This window comes from Ceratosolen solmsi, unplaced genomic scaffold, assembly GCF_000503995.2.
Source record: "Ceratosolen solmsi marchali unplaced genomic scaffold, CerSol_1.0 scaffold54, whole genome shotgun sequence".
Lineage (NCBI taxonomy): Eukaryota > Metazoa > Arthropoda > Insecta > Hymenoptera > Agaonidae > Ceratosolen > Ceratosolen solmsi.
In genome coordinates, this window is record NW_011948462.1 from 202,653 (window position 1) to 223,576 (window position 20,924).

A 20,924-nucleotide genomic window follows, 5' to 3' on the forward strand; every position below is an offset into this window, starting at 1 on the left:
AAAACAAAATATATATAATATGCAATTACTAATTAAAATAGAATAAATAAGGTTAAACTTATGAATAAATAATTTATTAAATAAATAAAGAAAATTATATTTACAAATTAAACCTTCTAGATTTTTAGTAATAACATCCGTTTTTATGTACTTATTTTCATCATGAATGTCATGTAATAAAATAAAAGTTGATATAATTCTAAAGAACACCATATTACACTCTATCAAATAATTTTTATTAAATAAAATTTAATTTATTAAAATATACAATATTAAATTTAATTTAACAAATATTTAGGTATAAATAAGAATATTTATAACTTTTAAATTTAAATACAAAATATTTAACCAAATATATAAAATTAGCAACCACATTCAAATATGATTTTAGTTAACATTAATAAAGAAATATATAAAATATTTTTTTTTAATATATCACTACAAATATGAAACTTAATAACATAAGTAAATTATTTGAAGTTGAATTTACCCATAAAAATATTTTATAATTATGTTTCAGAAAATGTTTTGTTGTTACTTATAGTTGTTTAAAATTGTAGAACTTTACATTGAAATTGCCCGCATTTGAAAGAACCCATAATTTAGGCCTCTATTACGTAAATCTCAAATAGGTGCGAAATCTATGTTCTTTAAAGTGCTAATTATTTTTCATTGATTAAAGATAATGTAATATACGGAAAATTGTAATATTGTTTTCTTCTGATTATTCAAAAATTAAATTGGATAGGTAATTATTTTTTATTCATTAATCGGTATGTAATGAGTTGCAAATTATAAATTAATAAGTAAATTTAATAAAAAAAAGTGAAAATCAAGTTTTGTACTAATAAGCAAGTTTACGTAATATTATTGACCTTTAAAATAAAATTTATAATTACATAAAATAATATGCTAATGAAGAACGACATTAAAAATTATATCATAAAAGAGAACATATAGAAAGGGTAGTATAATTCTGAATACAGAAGTAATAAAAAATCATTTCCAAATAGTTTAATACAATATATTATATAACAAATTTTTTTTTAATATTTAAAGTTTAGTCAAATTTGCATTATATAATTTAAAAAATAATAACATTATAATAGAATAATTATAATAGCAAATTTTTTCAAATAAACTCTTTCTTAGCTAAAATTAAATTTAATATTAAAATGATATATTTTGTCATACTAATAAAATTTTATTTTTAGTTATTCAAATTTGCTGTACATATCAATCTTTATTTGAACTTAATTATCAATTAATAGATATTTTTGAAAACAATGATTTAAAAATGAAAATATTTGCTGTTATTTAATGACAAAATTGTAAGTAAATATATTACAAAAACTTTATAAAATTTATTTAAGTAGAAGAAATTTATTTTAACCTTATTGTTTAGTTTATTTCATCGTTGTTTAGTATAAATCATAAATAAAAATTCTAATTATTTTTGATAAATGTGAAAAGTTATTTAATATTTAAATCATAAACTAATATTTTATAGATATTTTGTCTGAAATTAAATTTAAGTAGATTTTCATTGATAAATAATATATAAATAGTTCAAATTCATAAGAATGTATAATTTTTAAACATCAAATTATTGATGAAAACAAATATTATTTTTAAAAAGTAATTCACTTATATATGATAAACGAACTGTTTTGTTAACATTTAGCATTTCAATTTGCTGAATGATAAGTATTTAAACAGTAACTCAATGTTAGTCAATATGTAAAAAGAATGTTTTAATAAATTGAAAAAAAATTTTTATTAATTATAAACAGAATTATAAATAGAATTTGGCTACATTCCAGATAAATTATTTAAAATATTACAAAAAATTCTATTACACTTTGTAAAATTATCTGAATATGTACAAATGATATTTATTCAATTATTTATGTATTGTGTAGTGATTTAATTAATTTTATTTAAATATATTCTTTTATTTTTAATTTTTTATTTTATAAATATTTTTTATTTATATATATCCAATACTATCATAAGTGACAAAATTATATACATAATGCAAATATTATGCATAAAAAAATATTTAAAAAGTAAAACAAAAATAATATTGTGTATATATATATATATATATATATTGTATGTAAAGTAATTAACAAAAGACCATAGTGTCCATAGATCATATAATTGTAAAAATAGGACTAGTTAAAAAAATTAGTAAAGAATTACTTTACAAATTACTTTTTAGCTGAAAAGATGTTAAAATTCCTTTAAAAGTTGAATAGCAAGATAATTCATAAATGATTATTTGTACAGATACTATATCAGAAGAGTTATAAATAATTATGACGTATATTATTCATTAAAGTACTTGATATTTAACAGTAGTAGATCATTACTAATGAATATACAGCATTTGATAATAAGTGAAACGATTAGAGGAAGTATAATGAATATGCCAAGTATAATGCAACTCGCAGTGAGTAAAGATGCATAACCAGAATAACTATAATGTATTGAAATATAATATATGCGTTAACTAACAAGTAAATTAATAAAAAGATTAATTGTAAGCAAATTTCAAATTGTGAAAGGATAATTGTAATGGTAGCAAAAAATTACTCATTTACAAGAACTTAATTTGATCTGTATAACCTCGTAATGAAAATTCTATTCAAAACTTATACGTGAAATGCTAAGATGTGTACTTGTGTACAAATTTAGAAAGTAACTACTCACTATATTGTAATGCTAAATCAGAAAGCACTTATTCAATCATCATGGAATTAGTAATACCCATATGTCTAAAAATAGAGTACCGGGCAAGGAGGGCCAAATATTTAAAGTTAGGTGTGAACTCCAAGATGGTTGGTAGGAGGATTTCAGGCTAGTGGACAAGATAGTGAATGTATTCAATAATAAATAGTTTCGTTATTTGTTGTAGTTTATTACGATAATTACATTAGTTGTATTATAATGATTTTTAGTTGATGTTCGAATGCTTTCGTTTCTTGAGTTGTATTACTATTGCCACAGAGCGGTAATGTGCGTTGCATGTACAGGAAGAAGTTGATGTCCGCTATATATAATGCACGTGATGGTCGAATAATGCACGCAGAAGAACAAGGTCGTAAACCCCCGTGCTTCCCTGTATAATGGCACGTGGCGTTGCTTGAATTGCTTGTAGTATGTTTTGCAGATAGCTTTACGTATCTGCAGATTGGTGCATATAGCTTGATATAGTTATGTATTAATTAGGAATGGAACTTTACCTCTTAATTCTGCACATTGTGCTTTGGCTATGCGTTGTATTGTTTGCTGAATTTGCCTCGAGCGGCTCCTTGTAGGTTATAATTATGTATTCTGTGCGAACTGTTCTTTCTTAGTTCCTTTTTCCTTTTTTCTCGCACTTATAGTAAATAGAATACTTTTAGCGTTATTATATGTACTTGGATTTTCTGATTGCTTGAGTGCGTTTTACTTAACTTGTTCTTTTTCGATAAGATAAGTGATTGGGCCTTGCCGGCGTCGTCTTTTTAAGAGCTTCTCTCGGTTACGCGGTGGTCGGCGAGAATTCCCTCCTTTTTGGCGTCTCTAATGAGAGCTTTCTTGTAGTTTATGGCGTCGACAAGATCTCTCGTTCTTAGTGTGTCCAATCAGAAGTCTGCTTTAGTTTATGGTATATTCAGTCAAAGTGCTTCTTAAGTGGTGGGGTCTCCCACCGGTACGTCTTTTCATAATGGAGACTCCAATGAGATCGGTTCTTACTCGAATCCCCTCCATAATAGGGGACTTGATGCCGCGCTCTTCCCTCCATCATAGTAGCGTCGCATGTAAATCTCATGCGCATTGCGCAAAAATAGAAAACCATGTTTACAATGTATGTTTTGTAAACATTTGAACTCATGCGATTAGAGGAAGCGTTGCATGTAAATCTCACGATCATGCGCATTGTGCACGGTCAGTGTTGCGAGGGTTAGGTGTAGCGTGGTTGTGAGTGAGGCATCTGGCATGTGTCATCCGACTATCTTTATGACTTGTTTACGCCAGATGCTTTAAGGCCTGTTTTCGATTGATACTTTATGGAGTGTTTTCATTGAATTTGTTTATGACGTGTTTTCGATAGACATTTGATAGCATGTTCTCGCTAGATGTGTTTATGAGTTTTTTCTTTAAATACCCAAGGGATTGCATTTTTCGGAACTCTTAACGCTAGTTTTCAAAATTTCTAATTACTTGGGAGTATAATTACAATTTTGAATACCATATAACATTAAACAAATGAACTATGCATTAACTTAAGGAATGCATTATATGATAACTATATAATAACGTTGTAGACTTAATTGTTATTGTAGTAAGACAGTCAACAAACATAATTAAAAGACTTATTAAAAGATTGAGAACTAAAGATATTTAAGAGTAACTCAAAATTTTTAATATTTCAACACAGTAATAAAATTTGAAATCCAAAAAATAAAGGAAATAACATGATAAACTCCGAGAAATAATTGGACATAAATAAATAATCAACGCTTTAGTATTTATTCTATTTTCTGAGCATATACTAAATTTATATAATTTATAATATTAAATTAAATAAATTCAGAAAAATTATAATTTATTTATTAAAATATAATTACTATAATCCATATGAATTAATTTACACTATAGAAAAGAGCATAATAAATGTCAGTATCACAACAGGTAATCTAGATACTTTATTGTGATTTAGAAACAAGTGAAAAATCAGATGCATACATAATTAGTATATATCTTATAAATGCATACATTAAACTTAAAAGATAGAGCGACTGAAACAGATTGTTTATGGTATATTATTCAATGTCATCAGTAGGTATAAATTGGCTACATGTGACAAGGAAATTAAGAATTTATCTATTGTAATTTATGGAATACGGGTGTAGCAACATTGATGAACTAATATTGATCGTCTGTATTTTAGTGTAAACTTAATAGAAATGATTTTATTAGAATAATTTTTCTTTTTAATATGGACGCCATTTTTATTTGGAAGTTTCATCTAGTGATATTTGTTTAGAATTAACTAAGAAAACCACTAGATGTTGTGAGGGAGAATGCGTGGACAAGTGGAGGGGTTTATGCACTGATTCAATAATTAACACATGCATTTCTTATTGCTGTTTATTCCATCTACTTTCCAATTTAAGGATTATTATTGAGGAGATTATAAATGAACCTTTATTACTCTCAATAATGAATGTGGCGTTGCGATATATTTCTATTGGATAGATTCCTTATTCCCTGGACGTAACGGGTGAAATAGTGATTTACTGTGAAAAGAGATAGGTTATTGACACTTATTGAATATTGCCACTTGAGAGGTTATCACCGTTTGTTGTCTTCTGAACGAACGCTACAGTTCTTGTCTGCGACGTGATGTTGACACGTGTTGCCGTTGCCTCTGAATAGTGGACCGTATGAGTGAGCACGTGCCTAAGATAGAGATTAGAGGAATGCCTGCCACTGAATGACGTTAATTGCTGGTCTTGGGAAGCTTCTGGACTCGGACAGCTTGCGGTGCGTAACTGAGTAAGTCGTGAAATTAAAAATCAACACTACGGGTAAGGATTTACTTGGGAGTGTAGTGTGATATTTTCAGTTTCTCCTCAGAGGCTTGATGGGAAGCTACCATGCACGAACTGCTTGCACTTGTACTTTCCTTTGTCTCGTTTTACTGAGATGACGAGAATTTCAGTCCTTGTGCTATATGTACTTGATGAGACTAAATATAACTGGATATTGAATCACAGATGTAGAAAGATATTTTACAAGACTCAGCTGCTCGACTTTTCTCTGTTCTTCCTTCTTGAGAATAGGTTGTGACTTTTCATGAGAATAAGTGGCGATACATTTCAATTGCCCGTCTTAAATAAATTACTGACCCGATTCAATAGGGACCCCTTCTTCTTTCTTGTGTCCAAATCAGAGCGCGACTTTGGGTAGCATGATTGATCATGCACGCCTTCATTTACACTTCCTTCCGGATTTAGTCTTGAAGATGCTAAATCGGGAAGGTGTCAGAAAGGGGGAGGGCGTTTACTATTGGTCGTCTCTCCGTTCTCTGGGACTTATCGATATGGAAGGTCCTCTGTGAGCGCTGTCGATTGGCTAGTGCGATTGGCAAGATTTGGCGTAGTGTGAACAATGCAAGCATTGTCTTAAGATGCCGAATGCACATGTACGCTGATTGTCCGATGTCGCACGTGCTGGGGTGTTGGGTTGTAGTGAAGGCAAGAAATGCTTTTATGGTCAAGAGTTTTTGGTACATCTGGCACTTCCATTGTTCTAGTACAAGCAGATTCGACTCGGTCGTGCTAGTAAACAGTTAGGTCATTAACGCATTAAACAATGAACGCATTGGCAATGCGAAGTAAATAGCATGACTAATTTTCGGAGTTTTCCATATCTACTGACCTTTCCGTGTCTCCGGCGTCAATGAGAAGGTTTTCTTTAAGCTTATGATCGATTGCAATAAGTTTAATGACTTTCAGGCTTGATACAAAGAAGCAGGAATTTTACTGAAGACTAACGACAATTTAATTATGTTGTTTTGCCAGATGTTTTATTGCATTAAAAAAGGTCTCGCAATCTCGAACAGTATTGAATAATACAAACTTTTCAAGTTTAAAATTTAAATATACTTTATTTTTAAGCTTACATAATATTTCATTATTATACTAGAATATCATTTACAAAATCTGTACCATTTGTCTTGAAAATTTTTTAACTTAATTCGTAATTCGGCTTAACTAATATTCGTTAATAATATTAAATTGAATATATATTTTTCAATTAATGGTGTGAATAGAATAAATGTAAATATATTTGATAAATTATTAGCTATTGCTCAAAAGTTAATGTTAATTGTAATATTATTATCATTATTATTATTGTTATAAATAAAATCATACAATTTATTTCATTATATTATTATGTTCGAGCATGCGAGAAGATTTTTCCTTTTCTTGTCAGTGCAATAAAACATCTGGCAAGTAACATCGTCAAATTTACATTTGGATTTCAAACTTCGCTTGCTCAAAATTTCTCACGCATTAGTGTCATAAAACATCTGGAAAAACAATACCATAAACACGGGAAAACCTATAGTTTTGACATCTGCATTTTCGTTCCGCTTGGCAACTACATCAAGCATTACTGCAAGCGGACCTTCCTTCCCCTTCCCGCTGTCAACAAGCTGCAATGCTGTCACCAGATGTGTCAGCGAACCCCCCTTGCCGCTGCATACATGTTGTCGCATGCGGCAGCAGCAATGAGAGATCTGCTCATCATGAAGACCTAGAGACGACTAGGCCCTTAATTAACTCCGAAGCCAATGTATTTAAGGGGCACAATTTTCAATACTCATTTACTCTTGGTACTTAACTCGTGATACTTAACAGTCTCGATACTTAACTCTCTTAATCCTTATCACTCGTGATATTTAACTGTCTTGATATTTACTCTTGATAGTTTTCAGTTAGTATCTATTGCTAGTTGATATCTATATTATTCTAGTTGATATCTATTGCTTATTAGTATTTTTGATATCTCTCTTTTAGTAATACTATTTCAATATATTAAACCCTTGAGCCATTTCATACTCAGTTAAGTTTTTAGTGAAAGTCTATTTAGCGCTATTTCGGGAACGACTTACACTTCTTCGGATTGTCCATTAACACTGTTACTGGAACAGTAGTTACTGCCCCGGAAGAACTACGACATATACCCGTATGTCCACTAACGCAGTTACTTGTTCCAAGGGAGTTACGATAATCCGCCTATCAGAGTCCGAAGACGAGTCAACGATTAGTCTTTGTAAGTAGTATCTACTAGAATAAATATATATATATATATATATATATTGAGATTCAGAGTATTACATCGACAAGTACTAAGGACGAGGAAGCTACTCTTAATACGACAGTGCGGAATAAATTCCAGTACGCGTCATCAAGCTCGCGCCCGCAAAGGGCATCTCACTTCGTAACCCTCACCTTAGTTAAAGTTCGGAAGCTTATGAAATTAAGCAACACACAGCGCAAGTGTCGACGAATCCAGTTTCGCACCACTCAGCGGTATCTTTCAGTCATTACGCTGCATTCATAACCTCAACCACACACGTGCTCGTTCAAAAGGCGCTAGTGTCGACGAACGAAACTTCGCGCCATTCGCCATTCGTATTCAATAATCAAGCTGCATAGATTATTGTACAGTTGTCTTCGCAACACATCACTTCAATCAAGAATTTAGTTCTGCAAATAATAATGGTAATACTAGTCAACCTTGTCATTAATAAATAACAGAATAAAAAGCATATACTTCAGCCATATCTTTATTTTATTATTATAATTTCCCTTCGACTTGTGACCTGTCATCGCTACCACACAACAACCGTGGTCTCTGAGTTGTCAACGGCATCAAATTGTATCCGTTGAGCCGGCCTTGATAAAACAAGTCGGAACGACGAGGTGCATTTTGTACATTTTTTGGTCCTTCGAGCCGGATAGCCAGAGAAACGGCTCATAAGATAACAATTTTCTGAGCCTAATAAGTGGAAGTCAATACAGTAATATCAGCATCTATACAACAAGATATATAAAGCAGACTGCTATAAGGAAGACTTATAATTACAAAAACATTAAAGGAATACTTGTGAATTCTTCATCACACGTAAGTACTCGTAAACCCTGGTTTATTTTTTTAACTCCACATTATTTCAGGAAATGCCACACCAAGCAAAGGTAACATTAAAGCTAGTGTTAACGTTCCTATCACACAAGAGAAAGAATCTCGTGTAACTCTCAGCATGAAGGTCAAACAACTAGCAGTCCTTAATGAAAAAATCAAGGCTCAACACATTCGAATAGATTCAATGAGGCGATTAGAGGAACGGATTCTTTCACCATCGTCCAATACAACTGTATTTGTAGAAGTGAGTGTAAAGGAAATTTTAGACGATTTACACAGAGCCTTTACACAGGAACAATTATTGATAGAATCAACATGGTCAACTGCTCTGGATTGGCATGAATATTTCACAGCAAATACCCAACTAGATGAATTTAATCTTTACATAGATGTACTTTGCATGGTAAATCGTTTAATAGATAATCTAATGGGAACACAAGGATCCTCACAATGCGAAAAATCACAGTATGACTGGCCACCTGGAATTAGGTCTGACATAGATATGCATTGCTTTCCCGATACTCCCATCTCAATATTCTCAGGTGAGGCTGCCAAGACCATATTAAGTAATCGATTAGATAGCAATGCATTACAACTGTCATGGCAAGCCTTACGAGAAAAGTATGAAGACCATTGTCATCTAATACAATCTCAAATAAATAAGTTCACCGCCATCCGGCCACCACTAAAGGATAATGCAGAAGACATAGAAAATTCTCGCTGTTTCGGCAATGATTTGTTAAAGAAAATGCGACACCTTCAACTGGAGTCAGACCCATGGGACTGTATAATGATGCATAACATCGTCCAGAGATTTTCTCAAAATACAAAGGATCTATGGGAAAGTTATATAAGTAATACAAGCAAGTATCCCATCAATGAGCAGCTCAACACATTTTTAAACGATAGAATACGAACGTTACAATACAGCAGACCATCACCTCCTGTTAATCAGTCACAGAAGAAAAAACCCATCAAGAAAAACACAGTAAGAGCTTATCAGTCTACCATTCGGACTGAAAACCCTAAATTCGCCAAGATCTCAGCACGAACCACGATATGTAGTAATTGTCAAGGTGAGCACTTATTGATGTTGTGCAAAAAATTCATCCAGTTATCACTTACAGAAAGAAAGGCCTTCGTCAACAAAAGGAACTTATGTCTCAACTGCCTACATAATCATCCAGGGTCTCGTTGATATGGCGGCAACAAGTGCAAAAGGTGTAAACAACGACACCATACTTTACTACACGAGGATATCAACCCACAGCCCAATAGCTCATCATCAGCTACGATAGAAGCACGCCTCCTGATTGATAATGGCTCAGAAGTTACGTTTGCCACGGAAGCTCTGACGAGGAAACTCAATTTACCACGACATAGGCTGTCGTTACCATTCATGGGATTGGAGGACTCATCGCAACTCAGACTATAGGTGCTGTATCATCTTCAATCACTTCATTCCAATTCGTCAGTTACAGTGTTTGCACATATACTTCAATCATTGACAACGATGCTCCCATCATTTAAAACATTAAACCAAGAATGTCATCATCTAAAAAATCTGAAATATGCAGACCCGGACTATCTTACACCCAGACCTGTAGATATAGTCATTGGAGCAGATGCATACGGACAGATAATCTTGCCCAACATAATCAAGGCAGCACCGTCCATGCCAATAGCACAATTGTCCATATTTGGATGGTTGGTACTTGGTCCAGTCAATAAAATTAAGAACATGAGCACAGTATCATTCCACACATCAGTTGTCGAAGTGGAAGAAATCTTGCAAGAATTATTAACAAGATTTTGGGTGCAAGAAGAGGTTCCGAGGAGCATCGATCATCTCCTTAACCCTGATGAACAATGGTGCGAGATTCATTTCATTGAAACTCACTCGCGAGAATTATTAGGGACGTACATGGTTCAACTTCCAATGAAGAAGTCAATTGAACTCCTCGGTAACTCTTACAACATAGCACATCGATGCCTACAAAGCCTGATGAGACGCTTCAAAAGAACGAAGCTTATCGCCAATCCTACCATGAATTCATCAAGACGAATATCGACCTTAAACACATAGTCAGAGTTTCCCCAGTTTTCCACGACAAACCTCACTATTACCTACCCCATCATGGAGTATTAAAACCAGACAGCTCCACCAACAAATTGCGTGTGATATTCAACGGCTCAAGTCCAACTACGTCCGGATATAACATCAGCGACGAAATGCATTCAGGAGCCAGAAACTATTATATTCGATAACTGCATAACCAATATTCTCGGATTACAATGGAATCCACAACATGATAATCTCACATTTACAACACTAGTGTTCATGGACACCAACCAGGTTACAAAGCGATTAATCCTGTCAAATATCGCTAAAATCTTTGATCCACTAGGTTTCGTCTCAACCGTGGTAATAAGAGTAAAATGATGCTGCATGAATTATGGCTACACACTATCAAATGGGACGATCCACCACCATGGATGGAGTCACCCGAACCGTGGCCTAAGCAGCCAACACAGAATGACGAAGCGTGTGAACAAAAAGCACGCCCTGGGAATTTTCTTGCAGTTACCATAAAACCCATTGACTATTACTGGAATGTAATTTATAAGTATCCAAAACTACATCAAATATTGAGAATCACAGCTGCATGTATTGGATTCATTGAACGTTTAAGGAAAAGGCGTGAGCCTTCCCCAGACATGCCTATAAATTCACAGGAGGTAGAAAATGCACGAATTTTCTGGATAAAGGCAACACAGGCTGTTTATTTTTCCCATGAAATCAAGATGTTTGAGTCAAAACATAAACTGCAAAATGGACACGCATTCCATCGCTTAACAGCTTATATCGATTCGCAACGAGTCATCCGATTGGGAGGACGGCTAATGAATTCTTCTCTGGCATACGAACAAAAACACCCTGCAATTTTGCCACGCCAATCACGATTTACGGATCTTGTAATAGCCCAGGCTCATCAAAGGACACTGCATGGAGGCACCCAATTCACCCTAGTGCATACACGACAGCAGTATTGGATTCATGGAGGCCGACAAGCAGTAAAATCTCACATGCTGCGATGCGCCATATTTGCACGACAGAGAGGAATCTGTGCTCAACAGATGATGGGACAATTACCGCTGTCACGAGTAACACCATCAAGACCATTTGCGTATACGGGTGTCGATTATGCTGGTCCTATAACCCTAAAAACATGGAAGGGCAGAGGCGCAAAGACCCAAAAGGCATGGATGTGTTTTTGTATGTTTCGCCACATCTGCTGTACACCTTGAAGTGGTCAGCGACTATTCAACAGATGGATTCATAGCCGCCTATCGAAGATTCTCTTCTCGCAGAGGCATCCCATACACGTTGAATCCAGATTGTGGCACCACGTTTGCAGGAGCAAACAAGGAAATGAAAAGGTTATTCTCACGGAGATCATAAGAGCATCATAAAATTGCAGCGCTAACCTCACAAAACAATGTTCGATGAAATTTTAATCCACTAGCTGCGTCTCACATGGGAGGAAAATGGGAAGCAGTAGTGAAGTCTACAAAATTTCATTTACGGCGCACAATTGGAGAAACGCTACTTACATTTGGGGAACTTATGACTCTCTTGACTCAAATTGAGGCAATTTTAAACTGAAGACCACTAGAGCCCGTGAGTGACGATCCAGATGATTCCGCTGCCTTAACTCCAGGTCATTTTCTAATCGGATGTCCACTTACTACAATACCTGAACCATCTTTAGACGGGTTGTCAATATCAGGATTGCGCCGTTGACAATTTATTCAACAACGTGTCCAGCAATTCTGGTCACACTGGTCATCTCATTATTTACAACGACAGCAATCAATATCTAAATGGTACCATCCACAAAACAACAAAAAGGTTGGTTCACTAGTACTCAAAACCGACAACCGATTTTCACCATGTAACTGGCCTCTGGCAAGGGTAATAAATATCCACCCGGGCAAGGACGGCTTAACCAGAGTAGTCACTGTAAAAACACCAACAACGATTGTCAAATGGCCCATACACAAGCTAGCAGTTCTCCCAATCTCGGAAAATAAAGAATAATCATCACTAGAAGTGCTGATGGCGGGCGGAATGTTCGAGAATGCGAGAACATTTTTCCTTTTTTTGTCAGTGCAATAGAACATCTGGCAAGTAACATCGTAAAATTTGTATTTGGATTTCAAACTTCGCTTGCTCAAAATTTCTCACGCATTAGTGTCATAAAACATCTGGAAAAACAATACCATAAACACGGGAAAACCTATAGTTTTGACATCTGCATTTTGCAGAGACGACTAGACCCTTAATTAACTCCGAAACCAAAAGAGGCGCTGCCCTCGTACTATAAGGGAGGAGTCTCTGATTGGAGAGAAAATAAGGGAAGGGGTTCAAGTAAAATTCATGGTCAGCAAATGTATTTAAGGGGCGCAATTTTCAATACTCATTTACTCTTGGTACTTAACTCTATTAATCCATATCATTCGTGATATTTAACTGTCTTGATATTTACTCTTGATAGTTTTCAGTTAGTAATATTTTCGTGATATTACTCTTTTCGAAGTGTCTCTCAGTTTTTTGATACCTATTTGTTCGGGATTGATGCAGTCCCATGAATTTCAAACAAAAGAAAGGTCATACGCGCTGTCCGGCGTACCGCATGTGTGCCTAGACTGACCGCATGTGCGTCTAGACTGGCCCGCACGTGCGGACCGGGACGGGTACTCGAGCGAATATTTACAGACAAAACTCGGCAAGTGCGAGCAAGTTTACGACCCGAAATATAATATACTGTAAGATCACCCAATGGTATTACTCCTACTTTTCTCTCGTCGAACATTCTCGAAGGTTCTAGATTTTTCCTTCGACGCCTCGTGCAAGAATTAGTGCAACAACGACGATGCCTTGTTCCCAGCTAAGTAAGCCGCCGCGTGCCCATATAAGGGACGCACGCGGCGCGTCTCGATCTCTTTTGCTGAAGATACCTCTCGCTGAAAATCATCTCTTGTACCACCCTCGCTCAACTGCACTTGCGGCTAACATCTTGCCGTGACCCGACCGCAGTGACCGACTATAGTGAACCGATTCAATCATCTACCAGTAGCAGCCATGGCACACGGGTCTCGATCTGCCCTCAGCAGGACCTCCATGGAACGGTCGGTATTTTCAGCAGAGCCGCCACGGAACGATCAAAGCCTTCGGTTCGTGCGCGTATTCAAAAGGCTCATATGCTCATTGTAATATCACTTCGTGCTCACTCAAGCGTAACTGCCGCTTAGTGTATAGTGTACTGTGTAGACGACGCGTGGCCATATAATCGGCATCATAGTTAAAATTACGCGCGTGCATACGTATAAGAAATCAACAGATTAGATCATAGTAAAGACTACACGCGTGCATATGAAAAGGAAATCGGCAGTTTTAAATAGTGATTATAGTGAAGCCAATGGAATAGTAATCAAAGGAAACATTAATCACACAGTAGTACAGCACCATGCCTGCATTTTACAAGGTACATCTTTTTAAATTAATAAATAAACTAGTCACATCTAGCACAAGAAACCTGGGCAATTTCGTATCCCCTGACGCAGTCGACAGATGATGGACACTTGGTCGTGCATTCTCTGAAATAAACACCAAGTGATTAGCACGTGGTCGTGCATGCCTGAAATAATCACCGAGTGATGAGCACGTGGTCGTGCATGTCCTGAAGTAGTCACGAGGTTAATAGTAATCCAAGGAAACATTAATCACACAGTAATAAAGCACCTTGCCTGCATTTTACAAGGTACATCTTTTTAAATTAATAAATAAACTAGTCACATCTAGCACAAGAAACCTGGGCAATTTCGTATCCCCTGACGCAGTCGACAGATGATGGACACAATTGATTACTTAATAAATTCCATTAAACATCTTACACCATATCAAGTATAGTTATGCATACATCAAACATATTTGATTCAACTACCATCTTCTCATGCTACCTCAAATGCATGATTGACTGACGACATCAGCTGACATTTACATCAGCATTACTTCAACTTCACGATACTTACTCATATCCATAGCATCTACAATAATTCAAGAATACAAGAATACACCCTCACTACTTCAATAGAATTATTTCTCTTTACATCAAAGTGCAATATTGTTATAATTATTAACATGAATAAACATTGTTTTACTAAATACACGATATTTTTCAGCCTTGTCTATTATTGTTTCCTTTGAAGTTATCCTGCCGAGAGATTAATCCACTGAACTATTGAATTGGTAGTTTGAGCCATAAACTAAACCTTTAAAATCGAACACTATTGCTTATTAATATTGTTGATATCTCTCTTTTAGTAATACTCTTTCAATATATTAAACCCATCAGACATTTCATACTCAGTTAAGTTTTTAGTGAAATTCTATTTAGCGCTATTTCGGGAATGACTTACACTTCTTCAGATTGTCCATTAACACTGTTACTCCGACATATATCCGTATGTCCACTAACGCAGTTACTTGTTCCAAGGGAGTTACGACAATCCGCCTATCAGAGTCCGAAGACGAGTCAACGATTAGTCTTTGTAAGTAGTATCTACTAGTACTAAGGACGAGGAAGCTACTCTTAATACGACAGTGCGGAATAAATTCCAGTACGCGTCGTCAAGTTTCGCGCCCGCAAAGGGCATCTCACTTCGTAACTCTCACCTTAGTTCAAGTTCGGAAGCTTACGAAAGTACGCAAAACCCAACGCAAGTGTAGGCAATCCAGTTTCGCGCCACTAGCGATATCTTTCAATCATAAAGCCGCATTCGTAACCTCAACCACACACTTGCTCGTTCAAAAGGCGCTAGTGTCGACGAACGAAACTTCGCGCCATTCGCCATTCGTATTCAATAATCAAGCTGCATAGGTTATTGTACAGTTGTCTCCGCAACACATCACTTCAATCAAGAATTTAGTTCTACAAGCAATAATAGTAATACTAGTCAACCTTGTCATTAATAAATAACAGAATAAATAGCATAAACTTTAGTCATATTTATATTGTATTATTATAATATCCCTTCGACTTGTGACCTGTCATCGCTACCACACAACAACCTTGGTCTCTGAGTTGTCAACGTCATCAAATTGTATGCGTTGAACCGGCCTTGATAAAACAAGTCGGAATAACGAGGTGCATTTTGTACATATTATGACTTAACTATGTTAAACATTCTTATTTTCAAGTTAATTATTAATACTAAGTTAATGTGTATTAACTAACTATTAATACGATGTAGAGTTCAGTGAAATTTAATTATTGATTAATTTCATTCTATATTAATGAATTTGTATTAAAAATAAATCTGGATTTGCAGCTTCAATTATTTCTTGGTCATGGTTATATCACTAATTTCATACTTTTCTATTTGCATCGAATATAATTTAGTATTATTGTTTTACTGGCTAAAGGAAAAAATTATTTTTATAATAAATTATAAAAAAAAGTAATAAAAATTGTTAAAATTAAAAATTTTAGTTTCATTATGCTACCCTGTATTTAAGAAAAAATACACTTTTATTTATTCCAATCTACTACTATAGAACTTATTCTACTACTATATGAACCTGAAAACCTGAAAAATCTTTGAAAAGAATTTTGAACAGTCTAAGTAATAAGAATAATGTTATTTTATTATTAATTTTCATTATACTATTCCAATATGTATACAAAATTATATCAAAATTTAATAGATTTATAAAAAAACACATTTAAAAAATATTTTTTTATCGCCTTTAATGTTGTAGTTTCTTTTATCTTTCTTTCATTTCAGCTTTTAGGATTCTTTATGATTCCATTTATTATCTGCACTACTCTACTTATACTATACATATCAATGATTCAATAGTTTCATTTTGTCAATTTCTTTACTTTCTAAATGACTTTATTTTTAATTGTCTAAATCATGGTAAAATACAGATTTAAGAAAATTTAATTGAACAGCAATTAACATTTAAGAATATGGGAATAAATATTACACGATAAATAGGTGTAATTAATTATTAATTGAATTATATTTTATATTAATTCATAGTTGATCCATAGTTGAAACTAATTTTATCTATAAATTATAAATATTTTTATATTAACCTATTTATATTTGTACAAAATGCAACTCGTCGTTCCGACTTGTTTTATCAAGGCCGGTTCGACGGATACAATTTGATGCCGTTGACAACTCCGAGACCACAGGTGTTGTGTGGTAGCGATGAAAGGTCACAAGTGGAAGGGATATTATAATAATACAATATAAATATGACTAAAGTTTATGCTATTTATTCTGTTATTTATTAATGACAAGGTTGACTCGTATTACTATTATTAATTGTATAACTAACTCCTGGATGGAAGTAATGTGTTGCGAAGACAATTTTATAGTAATCTATGCAGCTTGATTGTTGAATACAAATGGCGAATGGCGCGAAGTTTCGTTCGTCAACACTAGCGCTGTTTCAACGAGCACGTATGTGGTTGAGGTTATGAATGCAGCGTAATGACTGAAAGATACCACTGAGTGGTGCGAAACTGGATTCGTCGACACTTGCGCTGTGTGTTGCTTAATTTCATAAGCTGCCGAACTTTAACTAAGGTGAGGGTTACGAAGTGAGATGCCCTTTGCGGGCGCGAGCTTGATGACGCGTACTGGAATTTATTCCGCACTGTCGTATTAAGAGTAGCTTCCTCGTCCTTAGTACTTGTCGATGTAATACTCTGAATCTCAATATATATATATATATATATATTTATTCTAGTAGATACTACTTACAACGACTAATCGTTGACTCGTCTTCGGACTCTGATAGGCGGATTGTCGTAACTCCCTTAGAACAAGTAACTGCGTTAGTGGACATACGGATATATGTCGTAGTTCTTCCGGAGCTTGTAACTGCTGTTCCAGTAACAGTGTTAATGGACAATCCGATGAAGTGTAAGTCGTCGCTCCAGTTGAACATGTAACGACGGTTCTTGAACTGCGTTAACGGACATACAATGTATGTCATTGTTCCTCCAGGACTTGTAACTACTGTTTTCGTAACAGCGTTAAATGGACTTTCACTAAACTTAACTGAATATGAAATGTCTCAAGGGTATACTATACTGAGAGAGTATTACTAAAGAGAGAGATATTAAGAGTATACTAAGAGGGAATGATCAAGAGTATACTACTAAGTAAGAGATATCAAAAGGGAGATACTTCAAGAGAGTAATATCACGAGAATACTACTAAGGAAAAACTATGAAGAGTAAAATATCATGAGTAAAGTATCAAGAGTAATGAGTATTGAAAATTGCGCCCCTTAAATATATTTGCTGACTATGAACTTTACTTGAACCCCTTCCCTTATGTTCTGTCCAATCAGAGACTCCTCCCTTATAGTGCGAGGGCAGCGCCTCTTTTGGCTTCGGAGTTAATGAAGGGCCTAGTCGTCTCCGGGTCCTCATGATGCGCAGATCTCTCGTTGCTGCTGCCGCATGCGACAACATGTAGGCAGCGGAAAGGGGGAGGGGCATCGCTGACACATCTGGTGACAAGCATTGTAACTTGTTGACAGCAGAACGGGGAACGAAGTCCGCTTGCAGTAATGCTTGATGTAGTTGCCGAGCGGAACGAAAATGCAGATGTATAAACTATAGGTTTTCCTGTGTTTATGCTATTGTTTTTCCAGATGTTTTATGACACTAATGTGTGAGAATTTTGAGCAAGCGAAGTTTTGAAATCCAAATACAAATTTTACGATGTTACTTGCCAGATGTTTTATTGCACTGATAAAAAAGAAAAAATGTTCTCGCATTCTCGAACAATATTTTAAAATATCAACGTTATTTATTTTTATTTAAATAAATATGCTTGTAAGACTAATATTAAATTAAAAAATAATATATTTTTTAAATATGGGTAGAGTATTTTTTAAAATTGTATATGTAATAATAGCAGCCTATTTTATTTTAGATTTATCAATCCTTAAAATAAATGAATTATAATATATTTATATAATTTAAATTCAATAATATTTTAATGTGACTAAATAAAATATAAATTAATTATCTAATTTTTTATTAACCTCAATTTATTATTATAAATTCTTTGAATTTCAATAATATAAATAAATATTTTTTCAGTGTTAAATTATACAAAGATATGGTGACAACGATAGAAAACCAATGTCTAAAACAATTTATTAAAGAAATTGATTATGAAGAAATTAAATCGGAAGAAATTTTGGAGTTGTATGGAAGGGGAAGTGGAATGGTCAACATGTAGCTGTTAAGCACATTAATACAGATGGGGAAAGAAAAGCATTTATAGTAGAAATTCATCAGTTATCAAGAGTTATTCATCCTAATATTGTTAAACTGTATGGTGCATGCATGAAAAATCCAGTTTGTCTTGTTATGGAATATGCCGAAGGAGGTTCTTTATATAACGTGTTGCATTCGAATTTACAATCAGTTTATACAGTTGGACATGCTATAAGTTGGGCACTTCAATGTGCTAGAGGTGTTGCATATCTTCATAATATGAAACCTAAACCTCTTATTCACAGAGATTTAAAACCTCCTAATCTTTTATTAATACTTGGTGGACAGATATTAAAAATTTGTGATTTTGGTACAGCATGCGATTTAAATACTTATATGACAAACAATAAAGGTTCGGCACCGTGGATGGCACCAGAAGTATTTGAAGGTTCAACGTATACTGAAAAATGTGACGTGTTCAGTTGGGGAATTATTTTATGGGAAATATTATCTCGGAAAAAGCCTTTTGATAATATTGGTGGTTCGGCTTACAGAATTATGTGGGCTGTTCACGTAGGACATAGACCGCCGCTATTAGACAATTGTCCCCAACCAATAGAAGATCTCATAGTTACGTGTTGGAATAAAATACCAGAATTAAGACCATCGATGGATTCAGTTGTTACAATTTTAACAACATTACTAGAATTTTTTAGTGGACATTTAGAACCAATTGAAGATTATTTAGTTAGCGAAAGAAACAATGTAGATAAATCTAAATATAATAATATGGATTTAACAACTACAAACATTTCGCAATTAAGTATGTCTATAGATTATAATGATTTATATGATTCGCTGCACATAAATGTGCAGAAAATCAAAAACTTAGTTCAATTAAATTTTGAAAACTCTATATCAAACTCAATTTTAAATAAAAATACTTTATATCCTTTAATAACCGAAACTCAAATATCGAAATTAAAATGCTCGATACAAAAACAAAACCTTGTTCCTTTACATGTTAAATGCGATGCCAATGCTTGGGAACTCGATCATATTTCAAAATCATCTGTGGACATACAAACATCTATATTAAATGACACAGTATTGCAGTCGGATGTATTTTATAATACACAAAATGAAAATATCAAAGAAATTTATAATTTAATTGATTTAGAATTAAGGCCAACTTTCCCAGACTATAAATGTTATTTATCATCTGAAATTTTTAAATTACATAATAATTTAGCCCAAGAATATGTTAAAATTAAAAACGAAATTATAATTCTCTGTCATCATAAAAAAAAAATATTTACAAATTTACATAATAAAAATATATTGCATCAACAAATAGTATATAAATTAAATGAAGAAAAGGAATTATTAATTAAACTGTATCATGATCTTAAACGCCAAACACAAATAAAACAGACTCAACAAAAAGTAATAAATTTTCCACCACATTCTCTTTAAAAAATAACGACGGTTGGATACTCGTTAAAAGACGAGATTTACACAAAATTTTAGTAAAACTAATAAATTAAATAAACAGTATGATAACAGTATGATATGAAATACGTCGTTGGCATATTATAAAATTTCTATGATCACAATTTACTTGTACAAACTTTGATTTACCCAAACATGTGTGTAATTAAATTTTTACTATATGTCGAGTTTTGATTTACTTATTAATAAAAACATGAGTGTTTAAATATATATTGTAATATATTTTATGAACGAATAATAAAGAATATTTTTTAATAATTAATTACGATAATAAGATTCATATATTTCCTCATATTGTTATTTTAATATAAGAAATCTAATAACAATATCATAAACATTTATGGTCGGTTTTATTTTACTAAAAAAAATTATATAGTTAATTAA

General features: G+C 33.7%; 1 protein-coding gene across 1 annotated transcript; it reads left to right on the top strand.

The window, feature by feature from the left end:
• The first annotated feature begins 718 nt into the window (after positions 1 to 718).
• LOC105366930 (mitogen-activated protein kinase kinase kinase 7) lies at positions 719 to 20,504 on the top strand. Its single transcript, XM_011505534.1, is given in 3 exon segments — positions 719 to 748; positions 18,909 to 19,003; positions 19,006 to 20,504. Coding segments are annotated over 2 exon segments (1,575 nt in total). The 5' UTR covers positions 719 to 748; positions 18,909 to 18,927.
• Positions 20,505 to 20,924: the final 420 nt, after the last annotated feature.